Here is a 27,048-nt window from a genome sequence, read left to right as displayed (position 1 = left end):
CATATGGATTAAAACAGCAGAACAATAAACCCCAAGCAGAGGAATAAAAGCCCCCCCACCCAAACTTTTCACATTAAAGCCACACTGAAAATGCACCTGGGGGCATTCCATACAGAGAGCTTCACAGCTGCAAAGGCCTTCTCTTGTCACCACCGCCCTCACCTCACTTCAGAAGGCAGGGGAATTCAGAGAAGCGCCTCTGGCAGCAACCTCAGCAAGCTCAAGTGGTCCCTTTGATACCTGAATCCCAAAACTTTAAAGGTAAGGACCAGCACTTTGAATTGTGCTCAGGGAAGAACTGGCAACCAATTTAGTTGTGTAGAACTGATGGAGTTGTTTTCCGTTTGGTCAGCTCCAGCAGTGTTCTGTATGAACATAAGTTTCTAAGAAGTCTTCAAAGGCAGTTTCACATACACTGTATTATCTCTTAGTCTGCCTTACCTATCTCTCATCTAAACTCTGAGCAGCAGCTCAGTCAGGGACAGTTAGAGATTCTTCTACCTACTCCATTCTGCTGTGACTTTATCGCAGATCAGCCAGCCACCTCCCTTAGTGAAGTACAGTATTGATTTTAAATATAGCAACACTGACATATTTATCTAGCTTACTGAATTTTTATATTTTAAAAAACCTTAGTTACCCTGAGAAGCTCAATAACAGCAAAAACACACTGCATATACGACTAGGAAAATATATTCAGAAACTGACTAAACCTCTGAGTGACTGAAAGTGGTGCTTACAGTTAAACAGGTTTTTTAAAGTTACAGATAGGTAGCCGTGTTGGTCTGCCATAGTCAAAACAAAAAAAATCCTTCCAGTAGCACCTTAAAGACCAACTAAGTCAGTTCTTGGTATGAGCTTTCGTGTGCATGCACACTTCTTCAGATACAGTGTATCTGAAGAAGTGTGCATGCACACGAAAGCTCATACCAAGAACTGACTTAGTTGGTCTTTAAGGTGCTATTGGAAGGAGGTTTTTTAAAAACCTGTTTTCCTTGGGCAACATTCAATTTTATCATATTTCTATAGAGACGTTTTTAAGAATGGATTATTCTCACTTTAACGTCATCTCAAAAAACTTCCTCTGTGCTTCTGATCATCTGATTATTCCAATTTCTCTCTCTTTCTCTCTCTGGGTATTGCCCTTGTTTTGGATTGCTATATTTAGAATGTATGTGAGGAAAAACAGAACATAATATTTACCTAGATAAAATATTGATACTTCTGTAATCTTAGTCCTCCTTAAATGCAAAGGAGGTATGGTAAAAATTATACCATTTGTTTACAATTCCACCAATGATGAGCTTGTGCCTTTCTACATCTGGGAGCTCACACAATTTCACTGCAACATTTACATTACTCCTTTCTACTGCAGATGCATAAAATAAGATTATTTCAAGCAACTGTGAAATAAATATTCACCTCTCATCTTAATGAACATATGGCAAATGCTAGGATTTCTTCATGTCCTGCAGTGGAGCTCTGTGTTTGAAACACTATCTCTTTGAATCAAAGCAATTGGTCTAAAACAAGGACATACTGCTTAGTAAGCTTCTAAATATGATTTTCAGTTGGCTACATCAGTATCTTTTGCCCCCTTCCATTTCCACTTTGAAGATGCTGAATCTGCACATATAGTTAAACATCAAATGCAATGTCACTGAGAAATGACACTCCTTCAAAGAGCAGATTAAAAATTGCCAGAGAGCAATCTGGCATAACTGTCATGCCTAGAATTCATATGCTTCAATAATGATTCCAGCCTTCTCCCTGGTACATTTTGAAATGGCAAAAAGAGATCTGTTGATATATACATTTAGTACAAGACATGTCCACTGTTATTTCTTTCTCTTTTTTTCTTGTAAAGTGGGCAATCTTTATGCAATGTTATTTATCAATACACTGAGCAAATATAGTGAGATATGATTTACAATTTCTGAATAGTCTTTATATTTCATCTATTGATATGTCAATATAAAATATTTTATTTGCATTGTGAGTTAATAAAAAGTGAAGGGGAATTATTCTGTAGATTTTCAGGAGTAACTCATACATAAACCTCTTCATTTAATGGGAAAATGATTTGTTCAACCCTCTGCAAAAGCCTTTGTGCACCTCAGAAGGTTCAAGCTTTTGCTGAGCAACAGCTCAAAACAACTCAGTTGCTGGAAGTCAACCAATATTAACAGCACACTAAACAAAAAAATGTGTTCTTTATAAATAAAAAGTCAGATTAGCCTCTATTCGGCTTTCAGTCTTGAGATTCCAAGAACAATGGAGATCCAGCATGGTGTGGCGGAGAAATATTGGAATGGATGAGGAAATCCATTTTAAATCCCTGCTCATATTGGATGACTTTGGGTCGCTCACATTCTCTCAGCCTTAATTTACCACACAGGGCAGTTATGTGGATAATACTCCTTTGTATGCCACTGTGCCCTTGAAGAAGGAGTTGGATACATATAATTAAGGATTATAATTTTTCATAGAGGAAGCTAAGGACTGACCTAGATGGACTGACCATTCTGTATATATAAACATAGACTTGCACCATTTGGGTAGAAAAGGGGTTTGTATCAAATTTGTATCAAGCCAAGGGCAAGGGGAATCAAATATTTCCTTATCTACAGTTTAAAAGGTAAAGGGACCCCTGAACATTAGGTCCAGTCGCAGATGACTCTAGGGTTGTGGCGCTCATCTCGCTTTATTGGCCGGGCTTCCAGGTCATGTGGCCAGCATGACTAAGCAGCTTCTGGCGAACCAGAGCAGCGCACAGAAACGCCATTTACCTTCCCGCCGGAGTGGTACCTATTTATCTACTTCGACTTTGATGTGCTTTTGAAATGCTAGGTTAGCAGGAGCAGGGACCAAGCAACGGGAGCTCACCCTGTCGTGGGGATTCAAACCGCTGACCTTCTGATCAGCAAGCCCAAGAGGCTCAGTGGTTTAGACCACAGTGCCACCCATGTCCCTTATCTACAGCTTAGATCTCCCCAGTTCTCTCTCCTCCAGGTCCTTTTCTGCTAGTTTATTTTATTATTTACTGAGAATTATTCACATACCAACCTTTCATTACAAAATAATAATAATAACAAGGTGGTTTACAAAATAAAGCAGATACAATAAAATATGCAAACTGGAATCCAGAATTCTGTAGAATCAGTACTAAGGATCAGTGCCTAGTTATGCCTATGTGAACAGGTAAGTTTTTACTAGCTGGGTAAAAGCCTCAGCGCCTAGGGCTTGCCGATCGAAAGGTCAGCAGTTCGAATCCCCACGGTGGGGTGCGCTCCCGTTGTTTGGTCCCAGCGCCTGCCAACCTAGCAGTTCGAAAGCACTCTCGGGTGCAAGTAGATAAATAGGGACCGCTTACTAGCGGGAAGGTAAACGGCGTTACTGTGTGCGGCTCTGGCTCGCCAGAGCAGCGATGTCACGCTGGCCACGTGACCCAGAAGTGTCTCCGGACAGCGCTGGCCCCCGGCCTCTTGAGTGAGATGGGCGCACAACCCTAGAGTCTGTCAAGACTGGCCCGCACGGGCAGGGGTACCTTTACCTTTACCTAGAACACTAACAGCAGATCAGCCCATCATATCTGCAAGGGACGTTTGTCTACAAAGTCCTCCTCTAGCTCACCATAAGATGACATGTCACAACTAGACTAGATCCCCCATTTTCTACACATTTAAGTACATGGGAAAGCTGCCATCAGACTGCATTTGGACCAGATACTGGTTTGCCTTCCCAGAACTTCCATTAAAAAGGTAAAGGACCCCTGACAGCAGTGGTGGAGGAAGAGGAGTGGGGGGGGGGAGCGCACCACCCCAGGCAGTGTGATCCTGGTAGGGTGCCATCACGGCTGCCCCCCTGCCCGCACTGGGCACCACGCCAGCCCCACCCCCGTCTGCTCTCCACCACCACCCCTTGCCGGAGCATGAAGCTCCGCCACTGCCTGACAGTTAAGTCCAGTCGCAGAGGACTCTGGGGTTGCAGCGCTCATGTCGTTTTACTGGCCGAGGGAGCCGAGGTTTGTCCGCAGACAGTTTTTCCGGGTCATGTGTCCAGCATGACTAAGCCGCTTCTGACACAACAGAACACCAAAACCAGAGCAGCACACGGAAATGCTGTTTACCTTCCCACTGGATGGTACCTATTAATCTACTTGCACTTTTTGGCTTCCCTTATTTTTGTTCACCTCCTTGAGCTACCAAATAATAAAAAATTGATTCCCTGTTCAGAGTAAGCTATGTAAATTGCTCAGTCTTCTTCACACTGATTATTAGTTTATCAGTTAAGCAAATGCTGTATCTACTCTGATCTAATCTCATGTGAACCAGATGTAAAGTTAATGCAATTAAACTGATATGAGCAAAGGAATCAGCCTTAGAGAAAATAAATAATTTGAGATATTGATGAGTTTTGGAACAAGGTGTGTCTGTTTAGTGTAAACTACAGATTTGCATTTATGCCAAAAGAGCATACAGTACAGTGTTCAAAGCAATTAATACAATAACCTACAACAGTTATATTGTTTCCATGGTACACTTAATAACACAACAACCAATAAGCCTTTTAACATTGTACTTCGCCTTACAAATCAAAAGGCAGAAATGACTGGTCAGGATAATTGCAATGTTTTCATTTTACTGACTGCAGCATCAAGGTTGATTAAGTAATTCCCTATCATCAACTCCAGGACAGTTTACTGTGAAATAATAACGCTCCAACCCCTGGGTATTATTGGGGGCGAGTTTCATTCACTAAGTGATCTGTTGAGGTATTAAATATCCATCACACCATCTCATCCACTTATTTTATCAGCATCAACTGTCACAGCAGTAAAACTTTAACAGCCTTGTTAGACTTTCTACTGAATCAAAGTCTGCCCCATGTGCCTATCTGTAAAAAAAAAGTTTAACAAAGCATGGAAAATAGTAAACACTTCTACAGTTTGATATATCAGTAATATACGTAGCATTTATTTTAACAATCCAAGAACCATTTATAAAGTCTATGCCATTGCAGGGAGAAGAAAAGGCGAAGCAATAAATCCTGCATAAATCCTGAGTGGAGCCCCTAAGACGGTTGGATGGCGCCTTGGAAGCCTCCTTCCAGCAACTGCTGAACCCAGCCTGGTGCCAAAGGCACGCAGGCCAACATTTTCTGCCCCAATCCCGCTGCCTTCCCTTTGCTGGCTGGCTCTCTCTCTTTGCCTCCCCAGGCTATCCAAGAGGCCTTTGAGGCCTGCAAGGCCACTGCCACTTTTCCTGTCACCTCCCACAAGACCTGGCAGGCCGCTGCTGCTTCTGTCACCCCCTCCTGCCACTGCAGCGAGGCCTGGCAGGCCGTCACGGCAGCCGCACCTCCAGAAGCTGGCTGTGTACTTCTGGAGGCACACTTCTGGTGCCAGCTTCCAGAAGAATGTCGGTGTCAACAAGGCCGAGAGCGGGGTCCTGTCGCCTGAGCAGCGCAGGACCTCCATACACACTGGCCAGGCTTGCTCCTCAGGGCGGTCACTTTAGCGCTGCTAGCACAGCATTTGACTTCACTCCCAGAGGTGCCCTCCATTGTCTCTTGAGACAGTCGGATGCCAACCACTGCAGGAATGAAAGACTCAGCCTTGTTTCTTCAAACATCAATTCTGCAGAAATTGTTTAAGGAGGCCTATAGTCTCATCCAGGAACTAGTATCAAGTGAATTTTATTTAAATATTGTTTACAACATTGGTGGAATCTACACACATATAAAAAAGCACTGAAAATGCTTTTTTATTTTTATTTTAAAACCACATTGAATTTGGCATAGCTCTCTTTTGCTATCTAGTGTCACATTTGTATACTGTACTTTATAACACATTTAAAACCTTTTATTTGCAGTTGTATAGCCGAGTCTACCGTCACTCAAAAATAGTTTGGCTGTAATCCTAAACATACTTACTAGGGAGTAAGTTCCATTAGTTCCATTTTTTTTCCTCCAAAGCCTGCAGGGAAGTGAAAGAAAAGACCTACATTCTGCCTCTCCCTCAAGTTCTCTGGGTCTTGCTGTGTTGGAGGGGGTAACAAAATAAGAGCACCCTTCCCCTTTTAGTTTCATGCAGCATGCTGTGGACTTGGGAAAGTGGAGAAGTGTGCAAGGTGCTGGGGGGAGAGGGAGGACTGGAGCAGCATGACTGGCACATAGCTAAACTATTATAGGTTGATGCGGCCCACTAAGGATGCATTGCATGAAGGCCTTCAAATTCTGCAGCCAGTACTGCTATGAAGCAGATGTGAGTGTTGATGAGAGTATAGCCCTCCGCAAGCACTTAATGGCACTCTGTTCCCTGTATTAAACTGTTAACAGAAACATACAAATTGGTTAGCCCCTATGAAAATGCATGCCTAAAAATGGACATAAATACTGTACTGTTCTACATTTTAAACATTAGCCTTGGAGATAATCTGACTTTGGAGGAAGCAAATGTGCTGAATCCTGATCAACTCTTATTTGTTCAGGGTCACAGTAGGCATCAGGGCTGTGTTCCTTGACAAAGCTGTTCTCCCGTATGCAACTTATCAGGAATGTTTTAGTATAAAAGCACAAATGTGTTTCTGGCACAAAGCTGTGTTTACAGGAAATGGGGGAAGCTACAGGACTTTAAGATGATACATCATTATACTGAAATTTTCATGGCCGCATTCAAATCTCTTGCTTCCCCCTCCCCCCACAAACAGTACCATGGTATTGTTGCTGTTGCAGCATTTATTTGAACTCTCTTCAGGAGATTGCATTTTTAGGATATACTTCCTCCCAGTGCTTTTTTTCTTAAAAAATATATGTTTAGGGGTACTCTCATTTTGACTCAAGAAAACCACCATTTTATAGTTCAAATCCAAAAAAAGCCAAAGAAGATAGCTAGTGAGAAATGCATTAACAAACTATGTTCAGATCACATCTTTAGGAATGCTGTCTAGTGTCAAGCCTAAACAAGTACATGCCTCTGGTAGAGAGAGCATTTCATACAAGAGAAGCAGGAGCTGGAGCTTCAGTCCCACACCAACCCCTGCAGTTACCTGTAGTCCTGAGTGAGAAGACATTAGGGTTGTAAGCAAAGAAAGGGGAAGGTCATTGTTCTATGGGAGAAAGGGAACCAGCTGTATTTGTGGAAGTTTGCAGGTCAAAGCCTGGCATCTCCAGAGAGGGTTGACCCTGCCTGAAACTTTGGAGAATCATTGCCAGCCAATGCAGACAATGTTGAGTGAGATGGATCACAAAATTGTAGAGCTGGAAGGGACCACAAGGATTATCTAGTCCAACCTCCTGCAATGCAGGAATATTTTTGCTCAGCATGGGACTTGGAACTCAGGACCCTGTGATTAAGTATCTACTTGCTGTACCAACTGAGCGCCAACATGACACGACAGCTTCTTTTCCTAAATATCCAGATACCATCATAAGGAAATGGTGGCGGGAGTTGGGCTCAGCTTTTCAACAGCATTTTTAACTTTAAAAGTTATTTTACACTCCACTACATCTGCGTAGTTAAATGCCTCAGCTGCTGGCCATGGCAGATCCTAGAGACAAAAATACTAATAATCCTAACTGAGAGACTTTGAAGGATACCTGAACTGAACAGAACACAATTGTATTATTAGTTAAAGGGAAAGTATTTCCATCCCTTTCAACCAATGTTGTCAGAAGTAACATCTGACAGCTCTTCATGCATAATACAAGAGCACACATCTAAATAAGCACATTTATATTTTGCAGAACATTGTAAATTTCCCACAATAATCTGCAACAGTGACACAATTTAACATTAATCTTGTCAAATCTGGGACAGCGGGGAATGGTGCATGGGCATTAGGAGGGCAGGACAGATTTATATCTATATATAAATAAGTAACATAAAATAATTGAATAACTAAGCTCCATGCCCAAGCATGAAGAATAAAGGTTCCCCCCCCCCTTTATTTGAATTCTGCTGCATCTTTTTTTCTAGGAATACAGGTTGAGCATGAGGATGGGGAGAGCAGACCATAAATTATGAGAGAAAGGAGGATTTTTTGGGGAAGGGTGTCCCCCTTCCTGTGTCCCTGCCCATTTGATTTTGTGTATCTGATTGTGTGTTTGGTATGGAGGGAGGAGTGTAAGTAGAATATTCTTATATCTTGAAATATATAAGAAAACCATTCTGCTGTAGTTCTTGGTTATGGTCCTGTGCGTTTGTGACAGTGGGTGAGATTTACTGGTTATGTGTTGCCTGCTTTTTGAAACCAAATCTGGAGCATGAGACAGAGTCTTCCTAGCCCTTCCTGGAGATGAGTTAGCAAAGTCTGCTGATGACACCAAGTTGTTCAGGGTAGTTTTTATCAAAAAGAGACTGCAAAGCGCTCCAAAAAGCTCTCTCCAAACTGGGTAAATGAGCCTTAAAATGATAAATCTGATTCAGTGTTAACAAGTGAAAGTGATACATGCTGGGACAAAATGTTAGATTACATATACGCTGTTGAGGTCTGAGCTGGCGGTGGCTGACCAAGAACCAAGATCTTAGGGTCATAGCGGAAAGCTCAGTTAGGATGTTATGGTTAAGATGTTGTGTGCCAGGTTGTGGCAGCAGTAAAATTGGTGAATTATAGTGTAGTGACCATTAGGAAAAGGATTGAAAACAGAAACTGGAAATACCATCATGGCCTTATACAAGACAATGATGCAGCTGCCCTTGGAATACTGTGTGTAATTCTGGTCACCACGTCTCTTAAAGGATAGCATAATGCTGGGATTTCTTTTAGAAATGGTGGATCATCACCCTACTTTTGTAAAGGTTTGCATGAGAGTTCCTGAATCATTTTCAGGTACGTGGTTTTCTTTACAGAAATAAAAACATTAGAACTTTGAAAATAATCATGTTATGTTGACACGAATGGACAGAATGGAACAATATCTCTCACTGGCAGCTCCACGTATCTGTGACTTTGCAAATTGGGGGGGAGGTTCTCTGCTGTCTGTAGGACTAGGACCTGGGAGCCACGATTCAAAACGCCACTCAGCCATGAAGTTCACTGGGTGTTACTGTCTTATACTTGCCTAAATTTAAGTCTCACTGTGTTTTCTGTATGAGCTGTTTTGTTATGGCTGGTCACAACTCTCCAAATACCACAAATTGTAAAAAGAACCAAATAAATTTGATCTGCACCAAGTCTTGGCAAGCCATATGTAGCACTAAACACATTGCGTAAGATGCCTGGCCATTAACCCTAATGAGAGCATGCTCTCCATCTTATACCATACCTCCATCACTGCTCCCTCTTCAAAAAAGTAGGTAGTGGTCTTTTGTTTACACTTTTAATTATGCCTGGACATTGCAATTCCAAGATAAAAACCAGCAAGAACTGTTAAGTCTCTTTCATACACTTATATAGTTTATATTTGCATAACTTTCTGATTTGTAAAAATGATAGTTTCAATTTATTAGAATGCATTGTTTCACTTGGGTTTTCTAATATTATTAGCAGAAGTCTACTTCTGAGAGTTCCACTAAATTAATGCTTTGAATTACTGCTGCACTGATTGTAGCTAGGGGATATTATTAATTAATTAAATGTGTATACCGCCCTATACCCACAGGTCTCTGGGCAGTTCACAAGATTTTTTTATGTGAAGTGAGGGGGCCACAGTATTCCTGAACATCCACTACTTGGCTTTTTTTATATTTTCTGTGACTGTTCACTGGTTTTCACAGTGTGTCTTGTTTGTTGCTCCTGCACAATTCCCTCTCACAAACTTCCTCTTCTTGTCCTGGGACTCCAGTCAAACTGGGGTCTTATAGTAAATGTGATATATACTGATATATATAGTCAGTGCTTTTTTTCTTTAAAAAAAATATATTTAGGGGTACTCTCATTTTGACTCAACAAAATCACCATTTTATAGTTCAAATCGGAAAAAATAAATACAGTAAATGGACAAAAGTACAAAGATTCACAAAATGTTTAGGCGTATGCGTACCCCCAGAAAAAAAACACTGTATATAGTGCTACGTGAAGCTGAGGCTCCAAGACTTTGGCCACCTCATGAGAAGAGAAGACTCCCTGGAAAAGACCCTGATGTTGGGAAAGATGGAGGGCGCAAGGAGAAGGGGACGACAGAGAACGAGATGGTTGGATAGTGTCTTCGAAGCTACAAACATGAGTCTGACCAAACTGTGGGAGGCAGTGGAAGACAGGAGGGCCTGGCGTGCTCTGGTCCAGGGGGTCACGAAGAGTCGGACATGACTAAACGACTAAACAACAACATAGTGCTATGTAGGTCAGTAGATTTGGCTATGTGATGTCATGGAGGCAATTCAGAGTGAAGGCAGAAAGCACTGCCTTCGCTCTGAAGAAGCGCCAGGAAGGAAGCCAGGAAGCAAACAGTTTCATATCTGAAAATGTTTTACAGTCCTGAAATTTGCTGAAGAGTGAGGTAGTTTTCAGGGAGAGGAAAAAGGTTTCTGCAATGTGCCTATTTCAGTTAAGCATAACCTTAAACGTTGGAGTAGTATTTTTCAACATTTGACCATATTTTAACAGTATTTGACAGGTTAACTGACTAAATATTTTTGATTAGTGAAATAGTCAACTACTACTTCTCTCAAAATTAATTTAGTATCAATATTAACAGTTTTCTCAAGAACTGGTTTGTAAGATCTGACTCTTGTCTTCTCTTTTAAAAAAATATATCCTGTTACTCATAAGTTCTGAAGAATATCCTCATTCACTGAAGTTTTCTATTCCTTTGGGCCTTTTGGCCCAGATCTTCATCATATTAAAATCAACATTTTAAGCCTTCCATTGACTGTCAAGAGTTCAAGGTTAATGTTTGTCTTTGCTAATCCTCAAATGAGGCCCCAACTCTATGCACACTTATCTAAGAGTAAGCCCCATTGAATTACTGTTTTGTTTGTGTAGGAGTATGAAAACTTTCAAGTTAAACAGTAACCTTAATTAGGCAGAACTGCAAGAAAATTGAGAGAGAGAGAGAGAGAGAGAGAGAGAGAGAGAGAGAGAGAAATTGTTCCAGATTTATTTCCTCCCTGCCCCCTTTAAGTATGATGGTTGTAAGGCAGGGTCCTCAAACTTTTTAAACAGGGGGTCGGTTCACTGTCCCTCAGACACTGTTGGGGGGACGGACTATAGTTTGAAAAAAATATGAATGGTCAGTGCTTAAACATATACATACTGCAACATTATTAAAAATCCACCATAATAAATAGGCTTTAGATTTTGATGCCAGAATGTCACCCTGGTTCTGCCCCACTCCACCCTTTTAAAATTTACTAAGAATTTCACTCAAAGAACTTCTCCCTAAATGAGCTTAGGGAAGAAGTGTGAAGTTAATGCAGAGACTGGGAACCACGCAGCCCATTCCTTCTGGGTTGAATTTACTCATTATGGGGAACCTCTTTTTAAAAATCCCGATATCAGAGATCTCTGGCAAACGAGACAAGGCCTGGGCGACGCCACTGAGCCTTTCTGCCTCCTGGGTGGGAACTGAGGAGAGGAGAGCAACAAAAAATAAACAACTGCAAACCCCATCTTGGCTGGTCAGTTTCTTGAATGGGGAAATAAACAAAAAGACGGGCCTGACTTGCGGCCCCCTCGCACCACCCCGTGGAAACCGATAGAGGTGTTTGCCCCTGACTTCAAGCGGGACATGTGCGTCGTGTGAAATCCGTGCGCGCCGAGAGGTGGCGGCGAGGCAGCGCACGACCGGGAAGAGGCGACCAAGAGACAGAGGGGGAGACAGAAGGAGGGATTGGGGAATGAGCTTGAGGCAGAGCCTGAGGCTGAGGTAAACCCGGTGTGGCGTTTCAACCTCGGACTTGAGGACCTCGCCACCCGCTCACTCAGTCCCTGCGCCGCGCTGAGGTAAACCCGGTGTGGCGTTTCAACCTCGGACTTTGCAGCGGGTTCTGAAATGGCCAGGCAGGCTGGATTTAGGACCCTGGGGGCTGGATGTGGCCCGTGAGCCATAGTTTGAAGACCCCTGTTGTAAGGTGTCTGCTTGAGGGGGGTGGGAATCAAAGAACTAGTCAGAAAATGTGGTAAACGGAATAAGATGAATATATGATTAAAGTTATACAAAATTTCTTTTACAAATTCACATAGAAAAGTGAATATGAACAAGAATAGTTTGTTACCTCTTAAGAATTCCTGACAGGGCTACTACTGCCTTTCTGACCTCTTACCTCATGTCCTAAAAGTAAACCTGCTAAGCTAAACTAGTTTGTTACCTGTTAAGAATTGCTGACAATATAATCACTGCCTTTCTGACCTCTTACTTATTGTCCTAAAAGTAAACCAATTAAACAATCTCCCTGGGAGTATTTGCTATTTTCTGGAATACAAAGGACAGCAAAAAAAGAAGACCTTGGATTCTTAGGTAATGGCAGATATAAGTAACCCTGCATCCATTGAACTGTAAATTAGAGCAGTACTTAGTCATCTTTCACTGTCAAGTTAATAATATTAATACCATTTTAATACCAATTTTGTTTATTATACTAGCATATGACCATTCTGTCTAATGAAGTGCTCCAAATTAAATTGCTTGCATAAGTGAATGGCAGCTTGTCATATAAAGACTTTGACATGTGAGATAATTCAGTGCATCAATATTAATCAAAATCTGAGATGTAGGAGGGTTGGGGTTTTTTGGTTTTGGTTTTTTTCTAAGTGATCTGCATGGAACAGTGGTTACCCAGACCTCATTGCTGGTTGTAAAGGGGCCCCAGATCTGTTCAAGCTTCAGGGTCTCAAAAACGTAGGTCCGCCATTGCCTGAGGATCTCTCCCAGCACCTGCACATAGATGTTAAAAGGCATGTGGGAGAGGACAGAGCCCTGAGGCTCCCTACAAGTGATTGCCCAGGGGTCTGAACATCCATCCCACAACACCACTTTCTGGACACGGCCCAGGAAGGAGCTGTACAGCAGTGCCCCCAGCTCCAAACTCCTGTAGACGGTCCAGAAGGATGCCATGGTCAATGGTATCAAAAGCCGCTGAGAGATCCAGCAGAACCAGGAAACAGTTTTCACCTCTGTCCCTAGCCGCCAGAGATCATTGAACAGTGTGGCCAAGGCAGTTTTGGTCCTATGATGGGGCCTGAATCCTGACTGGAAGGGGTCCAAATGGTCCACATCCTCCAGACATTCCTGGAGTTGTTCAACGACCACCCACTCAATCACTTACATTTCCCAGATAATAAAGTTACTTTTGAAAGAAATTGTGAAGTCTACTTCTTTCTTATAGAAAGGTGATAATTAAATTTTGCTAATACCTAGAGATTAATCTTTACAGTAAGTACTAAAAGGTCAGGATGTTTGTTTGTACCTACGAGGGTCACATATAGTTCATTGATGGGTATATCATATAGTAAAGCAATGCTAGCTGGACCAATGCCATGAACTGTACTAATCAACAATGTAAAGATCCACATTAGCACATCATTACAATACTGTAATGGTTGGGAATATGTTTTGCATACAGAAGAGCCAAGGTTCATCTCCACTTGAAAAATTCACAAGTAACATAGCTAGGAAAGAAACACTCTGCCAGAGACCTCAGAGAGCTTCTACCAGTTAGAGGAGGCAGCCCTGTAGTAGATGGGGAAATGGTTTGACTAAGCATAACGTAGCTTGAGAGACGGCCTTCTCCCTATCCATTGCCCAGGAATGGAAGACTTGAGACCAGGCAATAATTGGCCACATTGGTTGGTGTTTTGTTTTTTTAAGTGGCTCTTTAAGGGGCTCAGGGAAGATACCCTCACAGAGGGAAACATTCACCACCCCACAGAGCCCACTACACAACCCGCCTGGCTCGCTTTTATGAGTCATGATTGGTAAGGATCAAGGAGACAGGTGGTTGCTTTCACTTGTCCAAGCAGCCTGTCCACAACCTCGGAAATAACTGGTTGAAATTGATCTCACATAACCTGACTAAACAAAAAAAATTCCTTCCAGTAGGAATTGGAATTTTTTTGTTTTGACTATGGCAGACCAACACGGCTACCTATCTGTAACTTATAACCTTACTAGACAGAGCTCTGGAACTCTCCAATAGCGGAGACTATCTCTTTCTGAATCTGGGGAATCTGTTCTCCTTGTAGTCTTGTCCAATATTTATCTTCCCCAAGTTGAAGCTTAACTAGTATTTTATTAATACTACCAGTGTGTGGCATTATTACATATAAGCAATCTCATGACACCTATTCACTGTATTGCTTGAGTAACCTAACAATAGTACTATGTGTACATGCAATATATAATTCACGCCTATATAAAGTCTTATTGAGCCATGAAACATGAGAAAATAATAATCTGGGATTTTTTAAAAAAATTAATCAAAGGCGTATTATGTTATCGATCGATCGATCGATCTATCATATTGCTATGATTCAACTATAGAAACAGAAGTAAGAATAACCAATACCAAAATACAGGAAGAGTTTAGAATTGTCGATGTTATTACACAAAATGCTGCTTCTAGTCAAGATCAGCATAGAATGACACTTCAGTATTTGCATTATTGTGCTCATTGATCTAACAGTTTTTATTATCTGAGCACCAACAGGTAGACTGTATTTTAGTGTATACAACTTCAGTAGCTGACATCAACTTTTATTATGCAAAGATTTTTACACTGCCTGTGCAGTAACACTTTATTTTCATAGAAGATGAGAGAAAGCTCTTCAAATTAAGGGCCATAATAAAATACTTTTGGAAACTTTCACTGTAATCATACAGTATGTGTGAACTGATTTTATGACACAACAAAAATGAACAAGTGTTACTGTCCTTTGATCTGAGCTAGTTGGTAGGGGAGAGGTTGAAAGTATGATAGCTCGGGTGTATTTTATGGGTTCTTACAGCATAAAATAAAGATCTGTATTGTATAGGTTGAAACTGGTGCCCTAGACTTCTGCATTTGTGTAATAAATATGTTAACCAGAAGGAAACACTATCCTGTACTAAGGTCATAAAGAATAAGTGCAAAACTCTATTGTGTGTTATTTTAACCATGCCATCCATGGCTTATGCTCTGGGTTGCATGCTTCACACCTTAGCTGGCTAAGTGCCATGAAATGTGTGATGTGCTATCATGGAGACTTTGTCAGTAATGAGAATCTATTTTTCCATCTTGTCTAGAATGACAGTTTAGCAGCAGGGTATTTTCTAAGTGTTACTGCATGCAGCAGGTGTTTCCTTACTGAGCGACTGCATTTGTCTGGGTCCAAGTATTTTCTCATTGCCTTTTTCTTTTTTGGCAGGGGGATGTAGCTAGTTCCAGGTGTTTGTTAACCAAACATCTGTGGATTCTGCAAATTCCAGGTGTTTCCTATACGAGTAAATTTAAATCAAGTCAGATAAGTGCAAGCCCACTTTAATTCAAACATTAGACATCTCCCAAACATCTGCATTAAAGAACCTGCCAACCGCATATATGGAATGAAAAGTCAGTAGAAATACCACTGAAGCTTAAGTACTTTTCTAAAGCACTTTGAAAGTTACATAGTGTTCCTCAAAACGTTTCTTGAAGACTTGAACATTTCTTCTACAAAGCTGAACATCTACACCTCCTCTTGCATAATGGTTTCAGCACTCCCTAGATTTTAGCAGGACAGATGGATTTTTAGCCACTCTCTAGATGCTCCTGACAGTCAATTAGTTGGGCATGTCATGTCAATTGGCATTCATTGTTCCCATTATTTCCAATGGTCATGGGGTCACCAACCTTTTTGGGCTCATGGACACATATGCAAACCAGAGAAACTTCCTGCAAGCAGCAGAAACACAACCGAGTACACAACACATCGCAACATATTATATTGGATACAACAGAATTTTAATTTCAAGCCTAATTTCAAGTGGAGGGAGGGGATACTGTGAGGACCAGGGAAAGCTTTTTGTAGGGATATGTGCAACCATGGGTGCCCAGCTGGCGACTCCCTCAGTGGGCCTTCAGACAGCCTCCACTCTTTTCAGTGTGTATTCTTGTCATTCATTTTCCTATGTCCCCTCAACAAAGGTCAGTGGTCAGCACAAGGCATCATGCAGTAGCAAAGCCTCTGTAACTTTCCCCATCATTCAGCTTAAAAAATAAATCAACATGATTAAGTCTTTACCCACTACCAGAAATTTGTTTAATTAAGGGGGGGGCCTTGAGGTTCTAACACAATTGAAGTTTCAGCATCAGATTCGGAAGCCTGTGTCCTAATTGCAGAAGAGTGGAGTTGATGGAGTAGGGTTCGCTTACTCCATCTCTGTTCAAAGGTATTCCTAATTATACTTCCCAAATGAGGCGGGGGGGGGGGATCCATAGTAATGAAAAGTTCCAGGGCTGATGCCTAATGGTACAAATGTGATCCTGTCTCCCGCCGCCCCCGCCGCCTTCTCTGTTATGCTGGCTGAAACCGAGGCGAAATCTTGGCCCATCTATGAGGAGGGACACACACCATCTGCTTGTTAAAATGTTGATTTCCATTTGCTGTGCTCAAAGTCCACTGCACAAAGAGCAAGGGAGGGCTCAGGACACGGGGAAGGACCAGGCTGCAAACTGCGAGAGCTTCGACTTCTAGCTGCTTGAGGGCGGGGGGGGGGGGGAGAGCTGCCCCCCCCCAGCAGCAGAATGAAAACCCGGAGAGAAGCGAGCAAGCATCCGGGCAGATGCATCAAATTCCTGCTTTCTGACTCAGGCGCCGGAGCCCCACCAGCTCCAGCCCTTCGGGGCGCGGGGAGGATTCCAGGGGAGCCGAGAAATCCACCTGGTCGGCAGCGCAGCGCGCGGCTCCTTCTCCCCTCGCGGCGCCCTTGGTTTTCGTCCCAGCTTTCGGCGCGAGTGTCGGCTTTTTACGATCGCCGAAGGGACACAAACCAAACCGGCGGCGCCTCCTCCTCCTCCTCTCCTCAGCCCTCCACTTCCCCCTCCTCGGAGCTTTAAAGCCGGGAGCCATTCCTTCCGATTAACGCCCAGCCCTATTAGCACGTCTTCAGCAAGCAGCCTGGAGGCAAAGCCCCACCGGAAAGGTGTGAGGGATTCAAACGCAGGCAGAGCCTGGCGAAGCTCCGACCCGCGAGCTGCGTGTTCCGGGTGGCGGGTGAGTTCTGGAGCGGCTTAAATAATAGCCGAAGCCCAAGAGGAAGCAAATCCACGGGCTTGTCTTCCGGGCAGGGCGCGAGCCTCGGCGGCAGCGGAGAAGGGAGGGAGAGTCGTCGTCGTCCCGTCCCCCCCCTTTACCTCTTCAACACAGGAAGTTTGGGAACGGCGGCTCAGCGGCTTTGCTCCTTCTCCGTTTTCAGAAGCTGCCGAGCAGCGCCCCATTGCAGCCCCGGGGCGAAGGAAGATGCCCCCGTCGGAGGGAGCTTTCGCGCTGCCGTCCTCCCAGCCCTCCCTCCCTCCGCAGCCGCTCCGCTTCCCCCCCCCCCCAGCCCGCCTCTCCCCTTCCCCATTCGGCCTGCCCTCCTTCCCCCCGGGTCTCAACTCCGCAGCCGCCGAAACAGTTCCCTCAGAGACCGCGAGTTGCTCCTCGAGAACTCTGGGGCGCGCGCGCGAGGAGGAAGACCTGGCCAGACCTCTACCTGCCCTTTGCGCCGCCCGCCCGCCCGCGGAGGGGCGTCCGCTTCCTGGCCTTTCCCCTGCCTGGCCGCCGCCGCCCCCTCCCCGCCCGGCGGGACGCGAAGCCGTGGGGCGAGCGCGGGGGACCTTGGGCCGGAGGGTTACCTGTCCTATATTGATGTAGCCGTACTTGCTAGCTATCCTGTTGGCTTCTTGGTTCCCGCCGGTTATCCGCACCGCCCAGTGGTTGGTGTAGAGGCGAGTCCTGCAGGCGGGGAGCAAGAAGCCCAGCCAGAGGGTCAGCAGGCACAGCAGGTCCGCTCCGCTCCGGACTCCGCAGCAGCAGCCCCAGCCGCTCTTCCAGCCCATCTCGGCGGCGCGCGAAAAGACCTCCCCGACTGCGCCTTGCTGTTCCGAAAGAAACTTCTCTCGCCTCCTTGCTCGGCTCTTTCCGGGCTTCCCCGCTCACCTCCGGGCACCTTCGCCGGCGCGGGAACCGAGAATGACCTCGGGAAGGAAGCCAGCCGAACTTGGACTCAGCGCCTGGGCGCTCCCGAGGGGCTTCCGTGGCCCAGCGCCGCAGCCCGAAGCGCCTCCACGTTGCCCAATTCTCCTCCGGGCGCGGAAAGTTTGTTTGTTTCTCAAGAAACCCCCGAGCCTCCCGTCCCACTTTCTGCAGCTCGCGTCCTTTTCCTTGCGCCACGAGAGTCTCGGGGGAGAAGGGAGGGAGGGAGGGGGCTGCCTCTTTCTCGCGCTTCTCGGGGGCTCTCCTCTCCGCGCTGGGTGCCGCCGTCTCGCTCTCCTTCCCCGTCTCCGCCTCACTTGTGCAGAGTCGCAGCAGCAGCAGGCGGCGGTGTGTGAGTCTTGGCAGCCGAGCGCCCCAGCTCAGTCAGGCTCGGTCGCCTCCCTCTTTCCCCCTCCTCCTCCTCCTCCTCCTCCTCCTCCTCGCCGCCCTCCCGGTTCTGGAAGGGGAACGCGGAGAGCGAGTGGAAATGGCAGCAGCAGCAGCCGCCTTCTCCGCATAGAAGAGCTTCTCGATTCCCCTCCCGTCCGATGCCCGCCGTCTCTCCGTCTCGCTCGCTCTCCTCCGGCGCACGCCTGGTCCTAGCGCTTCCCGATTCTGACTCGACTGGGAAGACGTGAGCCGGAGGGGAGTCGCTTTTTAAAAAAGAGTACAGCCCGAGGTGCGTTTTGGGACAGACAGAGAGGAACGTATAAGAAATACAGTTTACTAGTATTTTAAAATGTGGGCAACCGCGCTGGGCCGCGAGAGTGAGAATCCACGCAGCAGCAGCAGCAGAACTCCCTGAAAGACCCCTGAAGGTCCCAAGCAGGGAGCATGTGCTTCAGTTTCACAGAACTCTTCCTGGAGCATGGTTTAAAAAACAACAGGTGGGGGGGGGGGAGATGTAGTTACAACAAAAGCAAAATGTTCTTAGGGTGAAGAGCTGAGTCTGCAGAAAGGCATAGTCTTCAAATGATGATGTTTCTTTCCGGAAGCTTTTTGCACCGAGTAGTTCTTCCAGACACATGTTTATTGTGGGACTGGTGTTCGTCATACAAACAAGTTTAAAAGCAACACACTAAATTATTGCCAGCTACCCATTTGCTATATCTCAATCACCCATTTACAGTGAAGTTCCCATCTGGAAGTTTCTTACTGAGTTTTTTATGCCCACTATATGGGCTATGGGCGTAGCCAGGGTTTTTGTTGGGGGGGGAAGAACCTCATTTGCGTTCATTTGGGGGCAGATTTGGCTATGCCCATGGCCCCCTACAAAGCTCTTATGGTAGGGGAAGGCCCTTGAAGATATAAAAGCCCGCCATTTGTTGGATCTGTTTCTAGCACTAATTGGAGTACACAAGCCACTGAACACCAGTGCATAATAGTAGAGGTAAAATGGGTTATTTGTTAATTTGGTGATTAGATTGGCACATTAATGATAGCTTTAAAACATGAATTTGTGTTGAATTGTGAATTTTATAGAAGCTTTATAAACTTCTGTGTTTCAGCTGAGCAAACATGGGAAATGGCATGGCAGAAGATTTAAGGTTACTTCAAAGCAATCACCAAAGGTTTTAGTTAGTTAAGAAAGTTAATGATTAGACAGAATCATTAACATCTTCGGTTTTTGTACACCAGTTTTATCATACCCAAGGCTCATCAACAGTGTCACCAGATCAGAAGCAATCCAAAAGCAGTTCAAAAGGAACAGACCATGATTAGTTGTTATGAGGACAAGCTTGGTAAGACCCTCAGGCTCTTGCAATCTTCCCTCCTCTTCACACAAAAAGGAAATGGAAGGCTTCCATTCCTGGTTGGTTGAAACCAAAGTTTCTCAGGTTGTAGGTCAGGTGGGCTTCAATACTGCACCCCTGCCCCAGCCACACCTTAGCCATTTGGTTGGGCTACTGCCAGCAACAGCTCTCTACATATGCAGTGCTTAGACAGGGTTGAGGCAACTTGAGCGTGAAGCTGTGGCATAGAAAACTGGAGGAAGAAGAAAGGAAATGGATAATGGAAATCCAGAATGGCCATGGGAATGTGAGTGCAGATGAATGGAGGGAGATGAAATGGAGTGTCCAGGGCTGCACACCTGCCCCTTCTGCTTCAAATATACATATCCGCACCCCAGCACTTGGGTCGTCCTTCCTTCTCACCCAGCCTCCCACACAACAAGGAAGCATCTCATTCCTTTTTTGAGGACAGGACAGGTCCAAGATATTTTGCTGCCCGATGAAAAGAGCCTGGTGTCGTCCTCCGTTCCATGCACAGAAGCTGATCAAACTGTACTTCAACACTGGCAATGAAGGGCCTTGATGATCCCTCCCATATAAAAGCTGTGTTTGTCAGGTGGGGGAGCCCTGCAGATGCAGCCCATGATTTGTGCAAGTGCAACATTTTGATAAGACTCAAGTTGGTCATTTTATGCAGAAAACTGAATCCCGTCATAACATGAGTTACTATCTTTATGTACAGTTGTGTCAAAAAGTTGTGCCATACGTTTATGCTGTTATGTATAGATCTTCTCATGAAGCCCTGATGCAACTGATATATATTTAGAACTATTATTGTAAACCATCTGGGCAGTTTTAGTCTTATCACCAACTAAGAAGTTTGTTCCATGACCTCCAACACAAGCACCCACCCCAATTCCTTTTGGTGATTAACTGTCTGCTTGTAATGTTCTTCCAGTACTCTAGTGCAGATATATTTCAAGTAATCAAGATGTACACGGGTTCTAAGAAAGACTTTCTGAGAGTTTGACGAAAGCACTCTCTTGAGATAACAGTTACGACTCTTTTCATGTTCTACTTCAAATATACAACAGCATTATCAATACAGTGACTTTCTCTCCCATATCCACTTCCTCCCTTCTTGGTACTCATAGGTTTTATTTGTCTCTAATGTAACTATGTGTGGGGATGCGGGTGGCGCTGTGGGTAAAACCTCAGCGCCTAGGACTTGCCGATCGCATGGTTGGCGGTTCAAATCCCCGCGGCGGGGTGCACTCCTGTCGTTCGGTCCCAGCGCCTGCCAACCTAGCAGTTCAAAAGCACCCCCGGGTGCAAGTAGATAAATAGGGACCACTTACCAGCGGGAAGGTAAACGGCGTTCCGTGTGCTGTGCTGGCTCGCCAGATGCAGCTTGTCACACTGGCCACGTGAGCCCGAAGTGTCTGCGGACAGCGCTGGCTCCCGGCCTCTAGAGTGAGATGAGCGCACAACCCTAGAGTCTGGCAAGACTGGCTCGTACGGGCAGGGGTACCTTTAATGTACCTATGTAGTAGAATTAACCTCATATAGAGAAGTGTTCACTGATGGGTTAATAACAGGATGATTTTGACCACAGTATGAAGCTTAAAAAAGCAGCATTCACCAATGTGTTGCCCTCCAGTTGTTTTGTTTTGAACTGCAACTCCCACCAACTACAGCTGTTTTTGATATGTGCAGCAACTGGCAAGCATACAGAGAGACGCAAGCAACCTAAGCAAAGAACGCTGAGAGCCAGGTTACTTGGGGCAGCCATGTGGTGCCCCCAGATGTTGTGGGACTATAACTCATCACCATTGACTGTACATTGGCTGCTGCTGAGGTAACTGCATATTGTTCTATGGCTCTGTGATGGAAGGGCATGTTGTTAAAGGAGATGAGTGTCAGGAGGGAAAGCTACATTTGAATCGCAATATTTGAGCAGTCAATGTGACATAATCCTAATTAATTGGGATTAATGTGATTAGTCCTAATTAATCACTAGATATTAATATATTTTCCAATTTATTCATTATAAACAAAATCGTGAATTATCCTTGATTTCCCCCCTTCAGCTTGGAGAACTGGAACTTGTGTCAAGAATGTGAATATGTACCGTAGTTTACTTCCTCTGGCTGTGCTTAAGAATGAGGGGAAGTTATTTTACATAGCCACCCCCTTCAATTTACAGCTCCCCCTCTCTCAGGGAGTCCTGTCCAGGTCAGTAGGTTTGAGCTGGCATAAGCAAATTAAAGATAATGACTTCTGTGAAAAATACTTTTGTTTCTGTTCTGTATTCCCATCAGAAGAAGAGATAAAATAAAGATGAATTTTCAAATGAGTTCATTCATAAATGCTGGCTTTGACATATTATTAATTTATCGAGTCTAAGAATTCTACAGAGTGCACTCCATGCCATTATGAGTTTCCCCATTGACAGGACTATAACTTCCAACTTCGCATCAGCTATTTTCATTGCTTGTATGGCTATGTGAAACATCAGTTCATAAAAAATATTGTGACTCTATATTTCTTTTTACTTCTTATTGGAAATATATTCTACTTGAGTTGAGAAATGGAAGTACATTTGAGTGACTTTTGAGCTGTATATATATATATATCTCAAGACACCAAGACTTAAAGCAGAAGCTGAGAATAAATTTCTTGTGTTTTAAAGCTGAGTATATAGGTATATTTTGTCTCACATAAAATTGTGATAACCTTGCTGGCTTTTGGTTTGCACATAGTTTCCTTATTCATTTCTTTCCACAATCTTACTATATTTGCCATATATTTAAAGTGCATTATTTAAAACACATGACTCCCCACCCCGCAATCATCCCAGGAACTGCACCTCTAACTACAATTCACAGCACCTCTAACTACAATTCCAATTATTTTTTTTTGGCATGAGGGGAGTCATCCGCTTTAAATGTCCTTTATATGTCTGATGTGTATTTACAACAGGGAACAGGAACTGCTTTGAGCCTGGCATCTCATTCGCATGCTCTCACCATTCACTCCTGTACCAGGGAAGGGGCCTCCAGTCTCCCTAAGTATTGAGGGCACCTCAGAATGTGCAAGTGTCATCTTGATCCTGTTAGCTTAGCCCTGATTCTATTTCACACACATGCTTGAGTGACTAAAAAAATGTGTGGGTGCTTTCCCATTTCTAATGTCACCACACTACCACCAAAACTATGTTCGAGTCAGTCATTGAAGGTGACTCATAAGTCCATCTCAAAGTCACCTTTGGGTGGACTTAACCGTCCAGGGGTCCTTGCCTTTTACCTTACCTCATAAGCATGGGTGCAACATTTGGAGGGGCAAAGTTTGTCAGCAAGAAACAAGGGGCTTATATTTTATTATAAACCTTAAAATGTTGGCAGTGTTGGGGTTTTCAAAATTACTGTTAGTGTTTCTTTAACAGTTGTGGGTGATGACTTTTGTTAGTCTGTACTAGGGAGTAAGGAGGTCGTGTGTGTTGCTGAAGCTGCCTTTCATCTCATTCCCTTCCAGGGGGCAAATCCTCCCTCATTAGCAAGAAGTCTATAGAATGTGGCTTTTTGACTGAGACTGTTCCTATTTTGATTGCAGGTCTAGGGAACTAAGTAAATGAACCGAAGTTCTCCAACCTCAACTAGAGAAGCCACACCATGCTGATAGGGAAGAGAAGGAGGCAGATACAGGTTTGCTGTTGACGTCTATTATCTTGGGTATTCCTCTTTAATGGGATTTTCTGTATACCTCTTTGAAGTGGGTATGGAAGATCCTGTAAATTTTTCAGGTCACTATATCCGTAATAACAAAGCTGTGTTTATAAATGCTTGAGTTACAAGTTATTTACTTCATAAATTATGATAAAGCACACTATGTTTGAGCATTTGATGTGCCTTTAGACCTTTTGAAGCAACATCATCATTAGTCAAGGCTGTTCAAGAGTTATTCATTAAAGCTGCAAGGGTGCTGTCACTGACTTGAAGCAACTCCACTCTTCCAAAAGGAACAGCTGATTAATAGTGTGACCTGTGTAGCCACTGTTTTTCAAGGTTACACCAGCATCCTTTCCAAAAGCCACAGGGTGGGTAAATGGAATCCATTGCTGACTGGAGAAGTGGTTTTGGGGGGAGTTATTCTTTAGCTTCCCCCTTCCTTTTTCCTAGACTGAAATTGCCCCTGAAGCAGCCCTCCCTCTAGCCCTGCTGGAGAGGGAGGTGGAAAAGGCAAGCATTGTGTTGTATTCTGCTGCTCTTGTTTTTCCAGTGGGATTAATAGCAGCTTCTGGGGGAAAGAACAATCTTGATTGTGTCACGTCCATTTTGGTCCCAAGCATTTTATTGTGTATTTATTTAAGTGTGTTTGGTTTGTATGAGATGAGATTTCATGTATAAAGTCTTGGAGGAACGTTAACTAGTTTTTGAAGTGAAGGTGCATTTTTCCCTATATTTCTTTATATTGAGGCCGCCACCTATTCCACTGCTGGGAAATTAAACTGCTACAGTTCATGTGGAAATCAGATTAATCACAAAAATGTTTCAGTTATTCTGGGAGAAAACCAAGGTCGCAATCCTGAAACTATTTAAACTTAAGTAAACCTTCACTGAAATCTATAAACCCTGAAGTAGGCAAGGTGCAAATCACACCCACCCACCCCACACACACTTTGCTTTACGTTTTCTTCCACTGCTTCCTGTTATTCCTGTCACATAGTCTGCATCTGTGTTGGAATTGTTTTTAGAATGTTTTTAGGATGTCTCTACTTTGGGACAAGGGTGGCGCTGTGGGTTAAACCACAGAGCCTAGGACTTACCGATCAGAAGGTTGGCAGTTCGAATCCCCGCGATGGGGTGAGCTCCCGTTGCTCAGTCCCTGCTCCTTAAAGGGACCCCTGACCATTAGGTTCAGTCGTGACCGATTCTGGGGTTGCGGCGCTCATCTCGCTTTATTGGCCAAGGGAGCCAGCGTACAGCTTCTGGGTCATGTGGCCAGCATGACTAAGTCGCTTCTGGCGAACCAGAGCAGTGCACAGAAATGCCGTTTACCTTCCCACCGGAGCGGTACCTATTTATCTATTTGCACTTTGACGTGCTTTCGAACTGCTAGGTTAGCAGGAGCAGGGACCCAGCAACGGGAGCTCACCCCGTCATGGGGATTCAAACCGCCAACCTTCTGATCAGCAAGTCCTAGGCTCTGTGGTTTAACCCACAGCGCCACCTGCATCCCTTAAACATTGCCAAATGGAAACCTAACTCCTCTCATCTTGAGAAATAAATGAAGTAATATCTATAGCTTAATATAATCATAACCTATCACTACGGCTGTAAAGCAAAAAGGATTTGGTGTTAGGAAAAGTGGCCCTTCAGTTGGGTGATCTGATAAGGCTGAGGGAAAGTAGATGGGAATGAAGTGCCCTGTCTCGCAGAAGGAGCTAGATTAGCCCCCCCCCCCCTTTCCAACTCTATGGTCCTGTTCGATGCCCATTCACGCTGGCTTTTCTGCTAGAGCTGTCTGTCATAAGGCTAAACGTCTGTGGCAGAAGCAGACAGAAAATGATTTCCCTTCCATGTGTTTCCCTGATGCACAGTTTCTGCTGCTCAGGAACAGCAGTGGATAAAGAAAGGACAGAAAGCCTGAGGGAGGCAATGAGAGGGCCAAGGAACAGGTAAGGAATTCTAAAAGCAGGAGTAAGAGGAAATGACAAGTCCAGCTGGTTGCTTGCGGTCAAGATCTGAGGCATAAGTGCTCCTGCACCTGGCTAGCAAGGTAAAGAAAATGGGCAAATATTATTGTTGACAAGAGACCAGTAGCTCATGGAATGACAGGAACTCTGGTGTGTGTCTGAGGAGGTACTATCCTAAGATTTCACAAGTGCTTAACTTTGCCTGAATCGTGTCTTAGTTTTTCCATTATACAAAGTGCAGGGCAGTTCTTCTCACTTTTGCCTTATCAGCAGCTGTCCAGTAAGTGAAGCTAAGTTGGGGGATAGTGGCTATTAAATGAAATTAAGGTAGTACAAAGTAAATGAAAGAGAAAACATCTTTTAAAAAGACAGTCAATGTTTGCATGGCTAATAACTAATAAACACGTTGATTCAGAGAATGCAATTTTAATATGAAACAACAGTGAGTATGTTTGGTTCAGTCCTAGTCCAACGGTATAAGCACTTTGCTCCAGTATCTCAGATAGTCCCTAGGCAGCAGGCTGACACCCAAGGAGCTTGTTGCCTAGCTATAAAGTTCTTACCCTCCAAGTGTCCCTATTTTCCAGGGATGTCCTCGATTTAGGGAAGCCATCCCGGTTTCTGATTTATCCCAGAATGTCCCACTTTTTCTTAGGTTGTCCCTATTTTCATTGGAGAAATGTTGGAGGGTATGGAGTTATCCGATCCCCAAGCCATCTGAAGGCAATCCTGTATAGGAAAGTTTTTAAAATGTTTAATGTTTTATTAAGTTTTTATATATGTGTGGGGTATAATTGGTAAAATTATCATTATGGAATGTGAAATTCCTATTTTCATCGGGGAAATGTTAGAGGATATGCTGAAGTGAAAAAGGCCATGGGAACTGTGAAGAAGGTCGTAGGAACACTACAATGATGCTAGGAACATAGGAAGTTGCCTTAGATGGAATCAGATCATTCGTCCATTTAGCTCCTTATTTTTTACACTGACCAGCAGTGGTACTCCAGGAGTTCAGGCAGATGTCTTCCCTAGTGTTACTTGAGGACCTTCTGCATGCAAATCATGGGCTTTACCACTGAGCTACAGCTCTTCATCTACCTTTCTGCTACGGGTAGAACCTGTTCAGGAGGGGTTCCATGTATCTCCTGCTCTTCTTAATTCCTTCCATTATCTGCCCAGACTAACAGAGGCCCTCCTGGAAAAACAAGCCCAGCACGAATTTAACTAGAAAGACATGGGATCTGCATAATTGTTTTAATTGCAGGCAGCTGTACCCAGAATAGTTCTGCTGTCAAACAGACCAACAACTTTGGGGCAATATCACCGCCTTTTTAGTATAACATAAAAGGGATGAAACCTCTTATGATCCCAGTCATTATTATTGTATTTTCTTCTTTAAAAAATATGAAAATCTGTTACTGAGCATGGGAGGGGGAAGAAACAATCTCTTCATGGAGAGTATTTTAAATGAATTTAAATTATGAAGACAAATTAAGTTATGCACCCACTACTTCAGAAGAATGGAAGCCGGAACCTCTATACACAT

The 27,048-nt window shown here is 44.1% G+C and overlaps 1 protein-coding gene and 1 long non-coding RNA gene across 6 annotated transcripts in view; one reads left to right on the top strand and one right to left on the bottom strand.

The window, feature by feature from the left end:
• Positions 1-18,699, bottom strand: part of LOC310826723 (proprotein convertase subtilisin/kexin type 5-like) — a 165,458-nt gene extending 146,759 nt beyond the window's left edge. The window contains exons 1-2 of one of the 5 annotated variants that reach the window (XM_083701928.1): positions 11,910-12,005; positions 11,659-11,832 (exon numbers count right to left, since the gene is read on the bottom strand). In XM_083701928.1, coding sequence (XP_083558054.1) covers positions 11,659-11,832; positions 11,910-11,990 — 255 coding nt within the window. In that variant the 5' untranslated portion in view covers positions 11,991-12,005. Of the gene's footprint in view, positions 1-5,934; positions 6,247-11,658; positions 11,833-11,909; positions 12,006-17,251; positions 17,370-17,734 lie in introns of those variants that run through there. The other 4 variants (XM_083701929.1, XM_083701932.1, XM_083701931.1 and 1 more) reach the window with 4 other exon arrangements.
• LOC310826871 lies at positions 373-5,922 on the top strand. Its single transcript, XR_014556051.1, has 3 exons — positions 373-750; positions 974-3,220; positions 3,564-5,922. It is a non-coding gene; the product is annotated as an uncharacterized lncRNA (long non-coding RNA).
• Positions 18,700-27,048: the final 8,349 nt, after the last annotated feature.

This window comes from Podarcis gaigeae, assembly GCF_964106915.1.
Source record: "Podarcis gaigeae genome assembly, chromosome: 11".
Classification (NCBI taxonomy): domain Eukaryota; kingdom Metazoa; phylum Chordata; class Lepidosauria; order Squamata; family Lacertidae; genus Podarcis; species Podarcis gaigeae.
The sequence above is the reverse complement of the archived record's forward strand: the minus strand, read 5'-3'. Positions and strand labels throughout refer to the sequence as shown.